The sequence below is a fragment of the Drosophila novamexicana genome, unplaced genomic scaffold (assembly GCF_003285875.2).
Source record: "Drosophila novamexicana strain 15010-1031.04,08,12 unplaced genomic scaffold, DnovRS2.1 tig00000986-arrow-arrow-pilon, whole genome shotgun sequence".
In the NCBI taxonomy this organism is placed as follows: domain Eukaryota; kingdom Metazoa; phylum Arthropoda; class Insecta; order Diptera; family Drosophilidae; genus Drosophila; species Drosophila novamexicana.
Window position 1 is genome coordinate 1,088,772 of NW_020824835.1, and position 18,312 is coordinate 1,107,083.

Sequence of the window (18,312 nt, forward strand, 5' to 3'; positions counted from 1 at the left end):
GGGACAGGTATAGGACCGGGGCCAGAGCTCAAGTCGAGGCCCGTACGGCGATTTAATTTAAAGCTTCAACTCCTTTCATTTGGACAACATGCTAAAGGGTTAAATTGCCCACTGAATCAAAATTATTGGTTTCATACGAAGCGCCCAACATGAAGGAGAAGCCGAAGCAGAAGAAGAAGCAGTGTAGAGAATAACAAGAAGAAGATACTGAAGAGAGCAAAATATTTGCTTGCAGAGGTCGTTGCATTGTTTTTGGGCAATGGTTTCTTCATCCTCTTCTTTTTTTCGGCCATGTTCATGCGCTCCGTGCATTGGCATTGGCTTCCTCGTTGCCTGCTGCTGGCCTGGTCCAACACTTGGCCTGGTCTCTGCCATTGCGTTTTGTACTTTTCGGCTTTGGGGCTATTTTGTGCCAAGCTGTTGTTTCGATTTTTGGCCTAAACAAAACGTTGCAATCGTGGCCGCTTTTGTGGCTATCTCCGCTGCAGCGGCCCGAAATACAAGTTTTTCTTCATTCAAACAAACACTCTGCCAGCCAGCCATACAGCCTGGCCAGTCCGCTGTATCAGCGATGGTGTCCAACTCCGAGCGGGCCTTTGTTTGCGCCCAGGCCCGGGCACAAGTGCAGCCGCAAGTTCGCGCAAGTGTCCAAGCAACGAGAGTGGGCGGGTCAGGCATTCCTGGCCTGGGCCGAGCTGTGCCACATCAAAATTGCATGCACGTAATGCCAATGCTTAGGCATATCCGCGCCTGCCCATCGGCTCAAGTGAAATCCAAACAGTTTCGCCCCGCGACTCCCCCACTCCGGAAGCAGGCAGCACCCAGTTGTTTTGGCCAAGGGAAATTGGGTTCTTAGCCGCTTCGAAAATAATTGTAATAATGATGCTCAGTAGGAAATAGCAGCTCCATTGAAATTACGAGCCCTAAGCAGAATACTTATTACAATCTATAAAAGAGATAATCATTTTCGAGTACAAATCTTTATTTCAAATAAAAATCCAAGAAATTATTATGTTTTTTGACTACTTTTTTATTTTAAATAAAAAGTTGAATTAATTTAACTTATGAGTTAATTTAAATTTGAAAAAAGACAGTTAAGAAAACCCAAGCTAAAAATTATATATTTGTGGTAAATCGATGGAGCTCACCTTTCCTTTTCCCAAAAATACACATTTAACCACGGTGCCTGCAAGAAATACACAGTTTGTTAATAAATGCGAAATAAGATTATTTTAACTTTATGCTAGGTCTCAATACTATTCTTATCTGCAACTAATGCAAATATTGAGAAGGCACAGAAGCTCTTTGAGCAGCAAAGCTAATCGGGAAGTGGGATCTGCATTGGGCGGGGTTTAGTAGACTACACCTAAAGCCATTTGCAATCTGTAGTGTGCATCTTGCCGCCCCTGAGCTCGAACTGGCACTGGAACTGTTGCTCTAACCACTGCATTTCATTTCAGATAGAAATCTTAGTGTACCGGCCACAAAATGGATCCCGACTGCTTTGCCATGTCCTCGTACCAGTTTGTCAACTCACTGGCCTCCTGCTATCCGCAGCAGATGAACCCGCAGCAGAGTCATCCGGGCGCCAATGGCAGCACTGGCAACAGCGGAGGCGCGGGCGGTGCGAACGGCGGGCAGGGTAACTCGGGTGCGGCGACGCCGGGGGGCAACGACTACTTCCCAGCAGCAGCCGCCTACACGCCCAACTTGTATCCGAACACACCGCAGGCCCACTATGCGAACCAGGCGGCCTATGGTCTGGGCGGCGGAGGCGGGGCGCCGGGCGGTGGGCAGGCCAATCCCGATATGGTGGACTATACGCAGCTGCAGCCGCAACGGCTGCTGTTGCAGCAGCAGCAACAGCAGCAGCAGCACGCCCATGCGACGGCCGCCGTTGTCGCCCAGCAACAACAACAACAGCAGCAGCAGCAGCAACAGTTGCCGCAACAGCAGCAACAACTCCCGCAACAACAACAGCAACAGCAGGCGAGCATTAGCTGTAAATACGCCAACGATCCGTCGACGCCTGTTGGCAACAACAACAATAACAACAGCGCCAACAGCAACAACAACAACCAGTCGCTGGCCAGTCCGCAGGATCTCTCCACGCGCGACATCTCCCCCAAGCTATCGCCCAGCTCCGTGGTGGAGAGCGTAGCCCGTTCCCTCAACAAAGGCGTGCTCGGCGGCAGCCTGGCCGCCGCCGCCGCCGCCGTGAGTCTTAATAACAACCACAGCAGTGGCAGCGGCGGTGGTGGCGGAGGCGGAGGCGGCGGTGGCGGTGGCCCCGGACCCGTCAATGTGAATGTGAACGTGCCCATGCACAGTCCGGGCGGCGGCGACTCCGACTCGGAGAGCGACAGCGGCAACGAGGCGGGCAGCAGTCAGAACAGCGGCAACGGCAAGAAAAATCCGCCACAGATCTATCCATGGATGAAGCGAGTACATCTCGGACAGAGTAAGTCAAAGAAATTGATTTATTTATTTTTAAATTTTTACTTCCAACAACATATAAAACACAAATATTTCAGTTTTATTTTAAAGAAAGGTTTGTGTTTTGATAGATTTTTTGCAAAACATTTTTCATATATATAAGGTTACACTGATTTTAGGGATAAAAGCTGTAAATGGAAAATTCTCTTTGTGTTGTAACCGAAAAGATTAAAGAGCTTCTTTGAATTATTTATTTATGAATTATATTTATATATAAATATGCTATACATACATCTGTACATAAATATAATTAATATATATAGTCACAATTAAAAAAAACAAGTAAGAGGTTCTAGTCGGGAACTCCCGACTTGGGGATACCCTGAACCCTCTTCTTCCAACAACAAATGGCTATATATATTCTATTTTAGAAGAAATATGTCAAGTTTGGTGACTCTATTTTACCAAAATTGCCCAAAAACATGATATCGATATCGATTTTTATCGATTGCTTGGAAACGTGGTACATTATCGATTATCGGAAACAAACTCGATCTGCGCGGGAACTAGGAGCACCTACATCTAGTCTCTAGCTCTTATAGGTTCTGAGATCCTTGCGTTCATACATACGGATGGACGGACGGACAGACAGACGAACATGGCTAGATCGACTCGGCTATTGATGCTGATCAAGAATATATATACTTTATGGGGTCGGAGATGCTTCCTTCTGTATGTTACATACATTTGGCTTTCGCACAAATACAATATACCCTTATACCCATTATTAATGGGTTCAGGGTATAAAAATTTTCAGTTTTTTAATTTGATCACACTGGTGTAAAGATTTTTTACAATTGCAATATTTTAAGTCCGATTTTGTTTTGGATATATTTGTTTTTTAGATTTTTTGAATATATTTTTTCTCAATTCCAATGTGTACTAACCAAACAGGATTACACATTGTAATCTTATAAACAAGAACGCTTGATTTGGCTTTAACTGAATATTATAATTAAACAAAACGAAGAGCCAAACTTAAATAATTGCTGAGTTACTTGACTTAATAACTGATTTAAATGAGTGTGTTTGAACAATTACGAGTACCTGTGCCCGCTTTGCCGCACTCATTCGTATGAGTTTTGTAAGCGAGTCACATGACTGGATGCGGGGGCAGGGGCTACTCGGAGTATCTCCAGCACCAAATTGTCTGGCAAACTGAGCGCGCGGGGCAGCTTGTCAAAATACATAAACAATAACAAAAGATTTCCCTCACACTAACACTTGCCCATTTTTCTTGCGGCGCTGCGTGAAAACTCGACCGCGAAAATCGCAGCGCGTGAAATTGTAAACAAACGTATGCCGCCTGTTCCACCCCGAGCAGATCGAGCTCCCCGCACACGGACAGCCGGCACCCGCGGCTAATGCCGACAGACTCCCACAATAACTCATAATACCGAATACCTAATGCAGATACAGATAGAGATACGGCTGGAGCACAGATACAGGCCGAGATACTGTTGATATGAATCTCGCACCTCTCGCTCCGTTTATATTTAAATTCTCTAAATTTCATGAAAAATTGTTACGCCTAATGCTGCCTAGTGCTAGAGACTGTGCATTCTATAGATACACTCTGCTCTCCGCACAATAAAATTGTGAGACGAAAAATTGTTCAGCGATTTTTCATCATGTCAATGGCGCGCACATAGATTTTTCGTTAACACTCCAAACACTCCCCCACCCTGCCTCCGCCACCAGCCAGCTTTGCTGACCCCTTGGCGGGGAAACTCACGACGAAATTATTGCTGGTCTTAGGCATCATCGAATTTATTGACGCAGCCACAAACTGCTGCCAGAGTATCAGGTGCATGGGGTCCAGTAGGTCGCAGTGTTTGAATCAATCTCAGTCAGCGGTAAGCGTCGTTCGGCTCTTTTGCTTTGGCTAAAATCAATTAACAATTTCTATAATTTCCACAAACTTTTATTAATATCCATTGAAGACCTGTCATCGTCGCCCGACTCGGTTCATAGCTGATTGCAGCCAGTTGGCAGGCCTGGCTAATTGCAACTAGTTGGCAAGCTCAGACACACCTCTCTTTCGCTTTTGTTTTAGATGTGGCATTAATAAACAATTAACTGAAATATTAAACACAGCTTTTTTTTAAATGCTGCAAACCAGTTTTGAATCGAACCGGTTTAATGCATGGAATTCCAATTATATAATAACCATGAACCAAGCCTTAAATCGGATTATTTGGTTAAAGAACAGTCAAACCTAAAATTCAACCGAACCATATATTAAAAAAAAGGTTTGAAACAGCGTTCAGCGTTGGTAAAGCATGGATTTGAACCCGCAACCAAACCAGCGAAAACGTTTTTCGGGCTTGCAGCCTTGATATTCTTATTATATTCCACTTAATCGGTATTTATTTAGCCTTAAGTCTCTAATGACTTTATATAACTAGCGAAGCGTTCGTAACACAAATTGGCATCGATAATTGCCAGTTGCCGGCTGAAAATTGCATTTGCGGAGGCAAACTTGACAACCCAAAATCACAACATGTCAGCCAATTAAAGAGTCGTTGAAAAGCGCCAAGAAATGCATTTGCATGCATAAATACACAAGCCAACAAGAGCAACAAAAACAACAACCACATTAGTAAATACATATTGATTAAGCAGCAGAAAAAACGTTTTGCGATTTTCCATTTGTACAAAAACTCGTTTCATGCCGTCCAAGTCCAATCAATGGGGCATATTGTTATTATTATTTATGTATCTGTAACTCATGGCAGCCAACAGCTACAACAGCAACAACAATGAGGGGAACCTGGAGAACAAGTGCACATAATAATTATAGCGCAGAAAAGTAAAGCGAATTGCCAAGATGCGTATTGCTCGTATCTGGTAATTGAAGAACATGAATGAAGCCAACTAAATGCACACGCAGTCTGCCATTTTTAGCATCGACAAACACTCAGATACATTTGCATACGATCTTGGGCATGAATGTGAATTATATATACAAGCATGCCTCTGTTTTATGTATCTGTTTTTATGCATCGATGAGGTTTAATTACATTCTATCATCTGCTGTTGAGGGCAATGTGAAGCTCACTCAGCTATGAGCATGTGTATGCGTACTCTTACGAGTGTATTCATGAATAGCCACGTTGCCACTAGTAATTAGCTGCCAACCCTTTGCAGCAGGTATAACCCATGTTTACTCTTGAAATCGAGTGTGCTGATGTGAATGGGTATGACCAGTATTATGTTAAATATGAAGCAAAGATTAATTAAGTTATAAAGAAAACAAGTAGAAGTGCTTTAGTTGGGTGAGGAGATTCCCTGAACCCAGCGCCGAGTTGCCGCTGTAAGCAATTTAGCCTCCTTCTATGTATTTATATATATATATATATATATATATAGATATACGGCAGTCTTTTCATACTATACGAGCAGCCACCCAAAATTTTGTATATCTAACTATTATAGTTCTCGACTTGTTTTGTCTCGTGTCTCAAAATAGATTTCTATCGATTTTTAAAAATAGGACGAGATATCGGGATATCGTGTTACGTATGGTATACGAGATGTCTGTCTATAGCTCAACGGACACCCGGACGGACACGACTAAATCGATGCACAAGCCAATATGAAGAGTATATTGGCTTGTGCATCGATTTAGTTGTGTCCGTCCGTACCCATTTTTAATAAAAACGAGAAAGAAAGGCTATCTTTCGCACGCCGAAGATTTAATACCCTTGCAGACCCAATCTTTTCATAATGCATATAGTGATTTGTTAATGCCGAGTTTGGGCAAGATATCTTGATAAACAAAAAAGGTTTTTAATCAAAAACCTAGTTTTCGACCGATCGTTCCTGTGGCAGCTATATGATATAGTGGTCCAGTTGGTTCTCACATATGTGCTGCGTTCAACAGAAAGACGGAGTTCTGCACAGTTTCATTCATATAGCTTTAAAACTGAGGGACTAGTTCGCATAGAAACAGACAGACGGACAGACGGTCAGACGGACAGACGGACAGACGGTCAGACGGACATGGCTATATCGACTCGGCTGTTGATGCTGATCAAGAATATATATACTTTTTGGGATCGGAGATGTCTCTTTCTCCTGCGTTACACATTTCACGACAAAATTATAATACCCTCTGCAAGGGTATAACAATTTTCAAGCAATTATCGTAAACAGAATATTTGCCTTATAGTTAAATATTCAATATTAACAATTGTTTTAAAATATCTTATATTGATTGATTTTCAGTTGCTACGCAACTATTTTAAGTAAATTCTAAAGCAGTTTCTTTAAGCAGTAGTCGACACACTTATTCTTTTAATTGGGATTATAAAAAAGTTGGAGGTTTCATAAGCAAAACTTGCTTTAGCAACATATTTATGATTGCCTTGAGGTCAACATTATAAAAGATATCTTAGCATTTACAGCACTCGATAGGTAGAATCAAGCCTATAATTATATTGTGAGTTAAACTGGACCAAATAGGTCCATCAAAGAGTGTTTTATATATTTATGTGTGTATGTGCCTATATCATTGTTGAAACGTGCAGAGTCAATAACCTTCTGGGCTTAAACAACCTGGTGGCCAATTAAAATCAGTTTCTCGAATATTTCTTATCGCTTGGCGCTGTTTCACTTTCGTGTACAACTTAATTTTCGATGGCAAATGTCTTCATTAAATGCCAATGCGCCGGGTTCTGGCATATTACCATTTGAGTGGTCACATTAAAACAACAAACCCACCCAATTCAGCCCACTAAAAAAACAGAACTGGTATTAGCGAAATATTATTAAAATGGCTCCAGGTGGCAGGCAGAGCAAATACTAGAGAGTGGCGGCAGCGGGGTACTAGCTGCAACTGCATGTTCCGGCGGCCAGAACAGGCCCTGATTAAAATCCAGCGGCAACAACAACAAGAGGCATCACGACAATTACAACAACAGCATGTTAACAATTATGCAAATTTGTGTGCATGTTGCGGCGAGTGGCAACAACAACAACAACAGCCACAACTACAACACGTTGATGGCATATAATCACGTCAAGTTTTTTTTTCTCTATGGCCACCATATTAAAATAAAGTTAAACGCCATCTTCGAGACGCGCCTCAATTAGGCGCAGCACGAGAGAGATCGTCAGGCGAGAACGAGAGAATTCTGCGAAACACCTTTTGCAGCGAACACCCCTGCAGTCCTCCTTTCTCTGCCTGCGACGGAGATTGAGACTCAGTCTGAGCCTGAGTTTGGGCATTTGCATTTTGCATCTAGTAAAAAAATGTGTTGGCTTAAATGAGCTTATAACGTCGCCGCACGCCAACAGTAGCTGCAGCTATGGATACACCTACAAAGCGAATAAAGATACAGATACATCTGCAAATGCAGATACGTTTAAATATCGCATGCAATCTTGTGAAGTTGTTGTCTGCATTTCTCTAATTGACAAGACCAAAGCTGGCGACTTTCCAAGCAATTTCGTAGCAGATCATCAAAGGTCTTTGCGCTTCATCGTCCGCCCACAAATTGAAAGCCGAACGCATCTATGAGATACACAAACGTGCATACCTGCCTGGCGTCTACTAGCCTACGAAATTTCAAATGCTTATTAGATGCAACAGGCCGCACCCCACTGTCCCCGGCCCCATCCACCCACAAGACTCTATTGCTACAAATTGTCAATTTAATAAATTTGTGAAGCGCTCCGCAAATGCAGGCGGTCGAGGGACGATCGCAGTCGGCCGACTGCACCCTAATTAGCGGGGCTTTATTTATAAAATTTAAAAAACCAAAAATTAAAGCAATATTATGCACATTTGAATTAACAAAGCCAAGCAGGGCGGAAAATAAAATGAAATAAAATTTCAAATGTATCAATTATATTAATTTCGGGTATGCATTTTTTTGTTTCAATATATCTAGTTAGTTAATACGAAAGATTGTTCATTTTGTGATCAGAAATTCATTGAAATTCTATAAAAGTGTGCAATCTTTTCTAATCGCAAAAAGAAACCAATCGCATTTTATCAAACTCAGGAATTTCCTTATGATTTTTTCTGGTAAATAGATTAATAGACTTACTTACAATCATAAATTCATAAAGAACTTTTTTCAATTAATAATAGAAAGTAAAATTCGAGGAACTAAATACATAATAATTGATTTCTGATTTGCTCCCTTCTAGACTCAAATTGATTTATAAAAGATACATTTCTTAAGTTGAAATAATTGAATAAATTCTGCAGATTCTCATAGATATATACAAAGGTTCTACACATAAAATATTTATAAATGAATACAATAGATTTTTGGCCTTAAAGAACTCACCAAAACTTGGTTAAGTTGGTCTTATTATAGAAGCACTTCAGCTAGCTAACTGTATTTCAGTTATTATATTCAAAATGTGAAGCAAAATTGCAATTGCCAACTCAAAAAGCCATTTAAAGTTTCGTTTAACTTGTTTGTGCCGTTCAACCCGAAGGCCACATTGAGATGCAGGATGTTATACAAAATTAATAGTTCGCAAACGAGTTGAATGCCAGATATGCACAAGATATGGCAACGATGGCTGCAAGGCAAGAAAAGCAACAACAATAACAATGTTTGGTCTCTTGCCGTGAGTCTGTTCTGGGCCTGGCCATGGATCTGAGTGTCTGCTGCCGTTTCTACTCCTACTTCTGTCCCTTTACCCTGCCTGAGTGGCCCAACGCTACTCGTCTATGTGGGTCTGCTCCTGCTCGCGATCGTCTCCACGCGAGCCCCATGCAGCAACACCAGATACTAGAGACCAGAGACCCGAGAGTAGACCCCAAAGACCGGGCCCCTAGAGACAACCGAGTGCCAAGTGCCGGAGCAGGCCCAGTTGCATTCGCTGGTCAATTACATTTTCATTAACTTGGGACACGACTTTTCAAATAGCTGCGTTTAATCATAATGATTGTTATTATTTTGGTGCCCGATCCAACTACTTTCTAAGCCTCCCCCTATCCGCATTGTGCCCCTGCATTCCACTCGCCTTCAATTTTATAAAATACACCTCAGCGAGGGGTAATGCATAAACTCAGCGCAAGGTGCTGAAAACGTGGTGGAATATAAATTAATTTTCCGGCACAAGGTGTTGGTTGCATGGCCAGTTACCAGTTATTGGAGTACATAAAATGTAGCTATACATATATATAGTATATGTAGTATCTCTTATGCAAGGGATCGCAGCTGAAGCATCTCAAGTATTTCTAACAAAGCGTACAACTTTTGGCAGCAGGCAATGAGATATATGTATATAAGAATATATATAAACATATATACGCCATATAGTATATGCATATATGCATATGTGCCTATAGAGAATTTGTGAGCTGCTTTCTTGTCACATCTGATTGTTCTTAATGAATTCTGGTCTCATTCATTCCTGCGGCTCGCAGAGCATGAAGTAAATTGTGTCGGATGTGAAACTCATCACTTTGCTTGAATTAAAATTCATTTGCTGCGAATGCAGTGCGTTAGGGGTATTCATGAATTGGGAAAAATTAAAGATTTTATTATTAATTTTCTTTCTTTTCGTTTATTTATTATATTATTAAGAAATTATATAATTATCTTAGCTGCATTTTAAAAATTTCCTTTTTTATTTAGTTTTAATGTTCGATCATTATTCCCCATTTTTTGGGCTCCGGTTGGCGGTAATACCCATTTAAATTCGGCTGCACTTTGAAAAATATCACTCATCATATTGCCCAAATCAACAACACACTATTACAGTTCGATTCTTTAACCCATTCTGTAAACTTTCTGCTACCAAATGCCAAAAGCTATTGTACAAAAAGATGAATGATTACCCGAAGCGCAGTCGAATTGTTTATGCTTATAAAGCAGCCCAAAACTTTGATGCCGCTGATGATGATGTCTTCAAGTGGCTGCAGCCGCATTTTGGCCAAAGTTAATAAAAGCGCATAAAAAGCGGGAGACACTAACAATGGCCAGCCAAAAGAAAGCCAACAAGAAATATAAAAAGGAAGCAAAGACAACAACAACAATGGCGCCACTAATGACTGATGATGTGCCAGCGCTGATAGATGCAAATGCAGCGCATATAGCACATATACCCAGCAACAGATTCAGCTATATATATATATATCTAGCTGCGTGCAGTTCTACAAATACGCAAAACTGTGTACATCAGTTTATTAGTTCACCATGTCGATGAGGTTCTAATGGGACGCCTCCTGAGCATCGACTTTGTTTATTTCGCTATTGTTTAGAGAGCAAACAGCTCAAGCGGCGCAGTGATTCCTTTTTGTATCTTACAGATACGGCGATTGCAATCTGCGCGCGTATGGGGGGAAATTAAATTGCGAATAAAGCAAAGTAATTGCGATTTGAATGGTGAAAAAGTGCGAGCCATAAATTTAACTGAATGTCACGCAGCCACTGCATGGGAGTTTATCAAATTCAGGCGCAAATTGGCGCACATCTGCAAATTGGCACTGGCCGGTTGCCTGGTTGCCCAGTTGCCCCTCAGCTCCCGATCTCCCCTCTTGTTGCTCCCCGGCACCCTTCTGATATCGCCGAGATACGCATAGAATATTAATCTCTGGCGCATTAACTAAAACGAAATGACGCAATGGAGATAAACGCAAGGCGCACAGTGGGCTAAAAACCAAGGTGAAAGCTGTTGCTTTAAATAATAAATAAGAATACGAGTGAAATACACAGTGTAATCGAGTAAGTCGATAGCTTACATTGCCACATAAAAAAGTAAAGGGGTAATGTATATTTATATATATGTGTAAAGCTCAAGAATAAGATTTCAAATCCCATTCAATTTCGCATTTTTCTCCGTAGTTGATAACGCGATTAAGCCAAATTGACTATTTGAATAAAAGATAAAGTAAGATTCTATTTACCTCTGAATGCTCAGACTCGTTAAATAAATCTAACATTATTCTGTTTCAAATTTATTCAAGAAATATATTTTTTTTTTATTTACAATTATTGTTCCAAATTTATTCTATTAATATTGAATGAATTTGCTTGAAATTAAATAAAATCGAAGTCTCAGGGGCAATCATTTTATCTAATTGCATGTTTACGTATGGTAAAAAGAAATCTGTAGCAGATTAACAGTTAAGTCGTTGACTAGTTGAATTACTTCCTAAAAGCTTTCAATTCTGGTCCATCAACCATCTAAGCCATACTCACTCAAATGTATATATTTTGTGTACAATTTATGCTTGCAGACTCCACTGTACCAAAGTTGATTTCTATAAAAAAAAAGTGAAAAAAAAATAAAGACTAAAAAGAAAAACCGAAAACAGCAACAGGCGGCAACGCAATGGAGCGCTCGGGGAATCGTCTTAGCTCGGCCAGAGCCAAAGTGAAGTTACCTAAGCGAAAACCATCACAAATCGCATACAATTCCAGATGAAATTGTGAATTATTAATGCAGGCGGCAAACTATTTGACTGAGTAGACAAACCCACGACCCGTTCCCATTTCGCCCAGTACGTGAGCTGCTTGCGCCACCCCTTCCCCCTTGCATTTTGTCGAGCTGCTTGTCCACCATTGAAAATTGAGTTACACGCGTGGCCTCCAGTCGTCTATGTGTATGTGTGTGTGTGTGTGTGTGTGTGTGTGTGTGTGTGTGTACTGCCCCCGCTTAAGTGTGGCAACATGTATCTGGCAGATACTTTGGCAAGTATTTGTATCTGACTGCTGTACGTGCAGCACGGGCTTACATTTTGCAGATTAAAACTACACACACACACACAACTTACTCACAAACACACAGAGAGAGGCGCTGCCACCTCAAGCCAATTCGATTTAAATGTCTGGCATTTCCACTTTGCTTTTCCTGGCCATAATTTTTCGCAGTCTTTGCTTGTTTTCTCTGTGCAGGGAATTAGCAATGGCTTGCATATGAAATGAAAGGATTGTTGTGGCTGTTGTTGTAGTTGTTGATTCTGTTTATAGTGTGTTAAACGAGCCAGAGTTCAGGGGGTCAAAAACTAAAAACTGCAATGAAGACATGCAGCCACGAGGCCACACCGCATATAAAAACTAAGCCGCCAAACCGAAAGAGAAACACCAAGCATATGTGTTGAGGTTGGGTGTGTTGTTGTGTGTGTGTGTGTGTATATATGTGTGTGTGTGTGTGTGATCCCGTGCCTGGGTCTGGCCACAAAATGACAGCGCCAATGCAATGGCAACAATTGCAATTTGTTCGCAGCCTGCCCTTGGGCCAGAGCAGGGCTGCAGTGGAGCAACTGGAACTGGTGCCGTGGAGTACAGTGGGATGCATTTGGCTTACTTTACTTTCAATTTTGCCCTCTTTCGCATTCGCTGCACTTCGCGCTTCATTAAAAGGCGGGCGGATGCAACCAACAGCAGCAGCAGCGGCCCCCTGCGACTCCAGCCGCCCCCCTCCAGACACCACTTGCTGACGATAGCAAATTTGCAGCTCGGCAACAAAACGATGCGATGCGAGCAAAAAGTTGAAATTAAAAGATTTTTTAAGACACCTTTGTAGCAAGTTTAAAACTTGTTCCGCGCCTGACTTCACCATCTTCATCTTCATCAGCGCCGCAGCCGCAGCCACAGCCTTAGCTCTTCAGCTCCTCTGTCTCTCAGTTTTCGTTGTTGTTATTTTTGCCAGTTTGGGTTTTTTTTTGTGCTTGTAGATGTTTGGCTGGCAGCCATGTTGAATACTTTTGTTTTTAAAAAGACGCTGCAAACGTTTTTAAGTTAAATTTCAAGTTAATTTTGATAGCGCTGTTGTTGTTGTTGTTGCTGGCATCGGAAACAATTCTCCACATGTACTGTAGTTGTATTTCTAGTAGTTATATATATATTTGTATTTGTTTCCATTTAAATGTCTTTATTTAAATGCGAGTGGGTTAAGCAGAAAAAACCGGTAAAACTTCGGTAGACTCTAGCTAAAATCAAAATTAACATATTAAGTGATAAACAAATCGTCCATTTTTTATTTTCTAATCAATCTCTTAAAAACAGTAACAAATATTTTTATCGAAAATAAAATAACAAATCAATCTTGTGTATCATTGCCCTAGAGGAACTTCCCTGCGTCCACCGAATTTCTATATAGTTTTAGTCACGTGGCCGAACATAAGCAGAGTGGCGCAGTGGAAGCGTGCTGGGCCCATAACCCAGAGGTCCGAGGATCGAAACCTTGCTCTGCTATGTGCGTGTGTAATACGGAGATACTCGATATTTCTATTTTTTTAAATTGAAAAAAGTATTTATCATTCATTTATAAATAAAATATTTGCAATTTGAGTAAAAAGATATTTATTCGATTTTTATCTATAAGTAAAATTCGAATTTTGATTTCCTACTAAACTATTTTTGAAACTTTCACAATTTATAAATGCAAAAAATCCAATTTTAATATTGCTAAACATCATTCATTGTATTTCATTATTTTAATCAATATTTATGTTGCACTATTTAATTTATTTCCGTTTTATCATGTTATTCGCAATTATTCATTACACTTAAGAATGGTTCTTTGCAGATTTCAGACAGGTGCCATTAAATTACCATTAATATTCCTAATTGTCAACATAATTTGCTAACGAACGTAACATAGAACGGAGATTGATTGTAGTTATTGTACGGCTACATCGCGCCCAAGAGCCAGCTTTTGTTGGCCAGGCTAAGCTAATATACTAATTATGCAATATGTTTTCATTGGCCTTAGAGATAATTTCATTTAAATGCATCATCGAAATCGTATAAGCTGGCAAATTAAAGACCATCGGTCAAGCGCCAATTGAACAGACTCCGAGCCAAGACTGTGTTTGATGGATCGCAAATGGATTGTGAGTGTGTGGGGAATGTGGGGAGGGGGAGCTGCCATGAGGCTATCTGCAAGATACATAATTAAAGCTAACGCCATTGACGCTGACGTTGAGTGGACAGTAGCTGGCAAATGCCGGCAAAGACCGGCAGTTATCTGCGAGCGTGTGTGTGAGTCTGTGTGTGTGTGTGTGTGTGTGTGTGTGTGTGCATTAATAAAGAATTCATCACAATTACAACAATTGCCACAGGATGCAATTTACAAAGGAAATTATTAATGGAAAGTCAATGAATTCTTTTTAAAATTCTGTTTCGTGCTTTTGATTGATTACACGCTGCTTGCTGCCTGCTGCCTGCTGGCTGCTGCCGGCTTCTGGGCGCTGTCTGCTCAGCCCTGAGTTCCTGCTTCTTTTCGTTTTTTTTTCTTGCTGTTCAGCGCCAGTCAAAGACCTCGCACTTAATCATGGACATGGCGAAAATAAGTCCAGAAGCCCAGACGACGGCGGCGTTCATTCAACTGCAGACGACAGGACACTCATTAAAAATGGGTGCACAGGTACTCGACTCGGTGGGCCAGACGACTCTTTAACCGCTCTTTACATGGCCCAGCTAGCGGGGCACGGGCGGACTTTTGTAGCAGCAGAGAGGGGATATCTGTAGAACTGGTTTTACTGGCGCGTCAGCTAATTTATGTGCGCATGCGCGACGCTCGCTCCCTACTCGGGAGCCCCATAATTAACTGAGGTAGTCATTTTGAATTCGAACATGCACAAACACACACACGCACACACAGAGGGACACAGAGTGAGACAGCATCTGCCGAAACAATCAGCGAACGCGCTTCTGAGAGGTCCTCTCCTTAAATCAAAGATAAACGATAATTATCTGCGCGAAAATGCGCGCATAAATAATTTGCAAGAAGCCACATTAAAATTGTATCTAAAAGATACGCATCGCTTGATAACAACCGCACACCACATCAAGCTCGGGCCATGTCCAACACACAGGTTGTCGGTTGGGTCCGCACTCGGCCAGAGAATAACGAGTACAAGAGTTAAACAAACTTTCTGTGGCATTCGTCTGTTTGCAGTTGGCGGTGCCAGCGACGCGCCATTAAAAATTAAAAGCTCATTAATTAAGCAGATAATTCATTTATTATAATTTCAACACAATGCCAGACACTGCCACAATTTGTTACCCAGCTCATTATGCCTGGCCTGGGATTGGGCCAGGACCAAGAAGAGCTGCCAACTGTTTCGAATCGAAAACAATTATTGCTGCTTCCAAGTTCAGCTGCTTAAGGGTGGTTTCTATGCGGCCCGTCAACCCGCTGGGGTGTGAGCCAGCCCAGACACGTGCCTCTTGGGGAGCTGTCGGCTGTGTAAGCCCCCCAAAAAAAAAACGAAGCACTTAAGTTTCAAGTGCCAAATTCACCTGTTGAGCTTGACTTGGGGAATTGAATTTTAATTGTGACAACAGGGGTCTATAAATAGTTAAAATACATTTTTAAAAAGGGCTTTAATGATTTAAGTATTAAATTATTTTTCAAATTAAAAGAAAATTAAAAGTAGGCCATTTAGAAATGTCGATTTAATATTGAATCATATTTATTAAACTGTTTTTATAAGTTAGCTTAGCAATTAGCTTAAAATATGTGAAACCATTTAAAGTTGTATTTTAATTTATTTAACGAATCAGTGCTACTAATACATATAATTTCAACCTCAATAGCAGCTGAAAGCTCCTTAATTTTCCATGATTATTTGCCCATTTATGACCACAGTCTACCCCAGGCGTGAGCTTTAAAAGAACCACAATTGATTTATCTGCTTTCTCACACACTTTATGCCCAAACCTGCTGAAGCCAGCAACTGACTTCATGCTCCTGCAGGCATTTGGACCAAGTGCTTGGCACCGGAAACCATATGCTGCCAATTGGCTGCGGCTCTGAGGGTTCAGATCGTTTAATTTGCTTGGGCATCAGCTGTTTGCTCTGGGCGAGAAGTTCGGAGCACATGATGTCATTTCAGTTGAGTGGCTTTTGAAAAAACGCAAAAACAAAAAGAGAAAGAACACAAAAACAAAAAATGAAAACAACCGCCATGCAAAAGGCAAGCAACTATTGTTAATGTTGTAGAAGCTGTTGTTGTAGCTGACGAAACTGAATGTGTTGGTGTTGACAACGAACACGGAATATAAATTGAGAAATGCTTTAAAGCGAAATAATCAATTTACTTCTTGACATAATTTCCATTTTTCACGAAACCAAAGGCAGCCACGCGAGCGAGAGAAAATGCGAAAAGACGCCGATGAACAACCACAACAACAACAACCACAACAACAAAGCCAATGACGGCACGCACAATTCGCACATAAAAACGTGGCCCAAACGACATGCGGCTCAAATAATTTTTTGAGGGCAAATAGGCAAATGCACAGCATGGCTGGCAGGATGAGGCCACAGCAATTGCTACCGTTTCAGAAAAGTGTTTCTCTCTTTTTTTAATATATTGACCATTTTTTATGCTGCTGACCACCGTCTGACGGCAGCGCCTCGCTTTATTTGGGCTGTGATTAATGATGGGCCAGATACGAGATACTCTCACACGGCAACAGATACAGCTACAGCCATAGCAAGAGCAATAGATACAAATACAGATGCTTCGGGCTGTCGCCTGACAATTGTAACTACGATTTAATAGCATTTTAATGGTGTGTGCGAACAACGAATTATCCTCCAGCAGCGATAAGAGCGAAACACCTGTTGTATTAACACACACGCACTCTTTCTCGCTCTCTCTCGCTCTGTCTCCCTTGTTCTCGGTCCATCTATCACTCAGTCGTATCTATTTGTAGCTCGTGCTGCTGCAACACTTTCATTATCACAAATGTCACATCATTTGTCGCATTGCACAAAACTGCCCGCTCATCATTTATCACCAAAGGAATGCGACACACACACATACAAGCACATACGCTCCATAATAGCGGGCATATTTGATTAATTTTCCTTTTCCGAAAGAAATTAACCCGCTGCACATGTCGACCCCAAGCGGCCCCTTTGACGCGCCCCTCGATCGCTGGCGACCGCCGGCCTTAAGATTTATCTCTTCCAGCATAGCTCGAGCATGGCCAACATGCCCCCTGTTGCCGCTCACGTAGTCGTCTTCCAAGCCAATCCCTCCCGCTCCCCGTTGTCCATGCGTTGGCTCTGTCTCGCAGTTATTATCCGTCGCCTTGTCGCCGTCTCGCAAGTCGCTTCTTGATTTATTTATAAATTTCTTAAAATCAAACATTTTTTGAAAGTTTAACTCCACTTTAGATTGACTGAAAACCATATCTAACATTTAAATAGAAGTGTAGTTCAGGCTTCCCTATGGGAATTACTAGAATACCATTTGCCATTGCATAATGAAACAATCCAAAATTGTGTAAATTTGAAAAGATTTTTATATTAATTTTCAAATATCATCATTTAAAGTCTTAGGCATTTTATTTATTTTATTTGTCATGCTCTCAACTCGGTATCGTATCTAAAAATACATAAATATTTAAAATAATGTTTATAATATCGCAATAGCTTAAAAAAAATTTTAAAAAATGTTTTAGCGCTCGTTTTTTTTTTTACAGAAATTTTAAGATGATTCTTCCTTATCCATGTTTCAGCTATTTTATAAATAAATAAATATTTATAATTATGTAATATTCCAATTGATGCATAACATTTTTCGAAAATGCTTTTTCTAAGATTTTACCGAGAAATTTTCTGTGCTTTGTTATACCCTGAACCCATTAAAAATGGGTATAAAGGTATATTGTATTTGTGCAAAATCCAAATGCATGTAACAGGCAGAAGGAAGCATCTTCGACCCCATAAAGTATATATATTCTTGATCAGCATCAATAGCCGAGTCGATCTAGCCATGTCCGTCTGTCTGTCTGTCCGTCCGTCCGTCCGTATGTATGAACGCAAGGATCTCAGAACCTATAAGAGCTAGAGACTTGAAATTTTAGATGTAGATGCTCA

The 18,312-nt window shown here is 41.0% G+C and overlaps 1 protein-coding gene and 1 non-coding gene across 2 annotated transcripts in view; both read left to right on the forward strand.

Moving 5' to 3' along the window:
- The window catches only part of LOC115765747 (homeotic protein Sex combs reduced), a 31,111-nt gene that overhangs the window by 6,269 nt on the left and 6,530 nt on the right, over nt 1–18,312 (forward strand). Inside the window, exon 2 of the mRNA XM_030709409.1 lies at nt 1,461–2,461. Within this exon, the coding sequence (XP_030565269.1) occupies nt 1,489–2,461 (973 nt within the window). The 5' untranslated portion in view covers nt 1,461–1,488. The remainder of the gene's footprint in view (nt 1–1,460; nt 2,462–18,312) is intronic.
- Nucleotides 13,596–13,667, forward strand: Trnam-cau. Its single transcript has one exon. It is a non-coding gene; the product is annotated as a tRNA-Met (tRNA).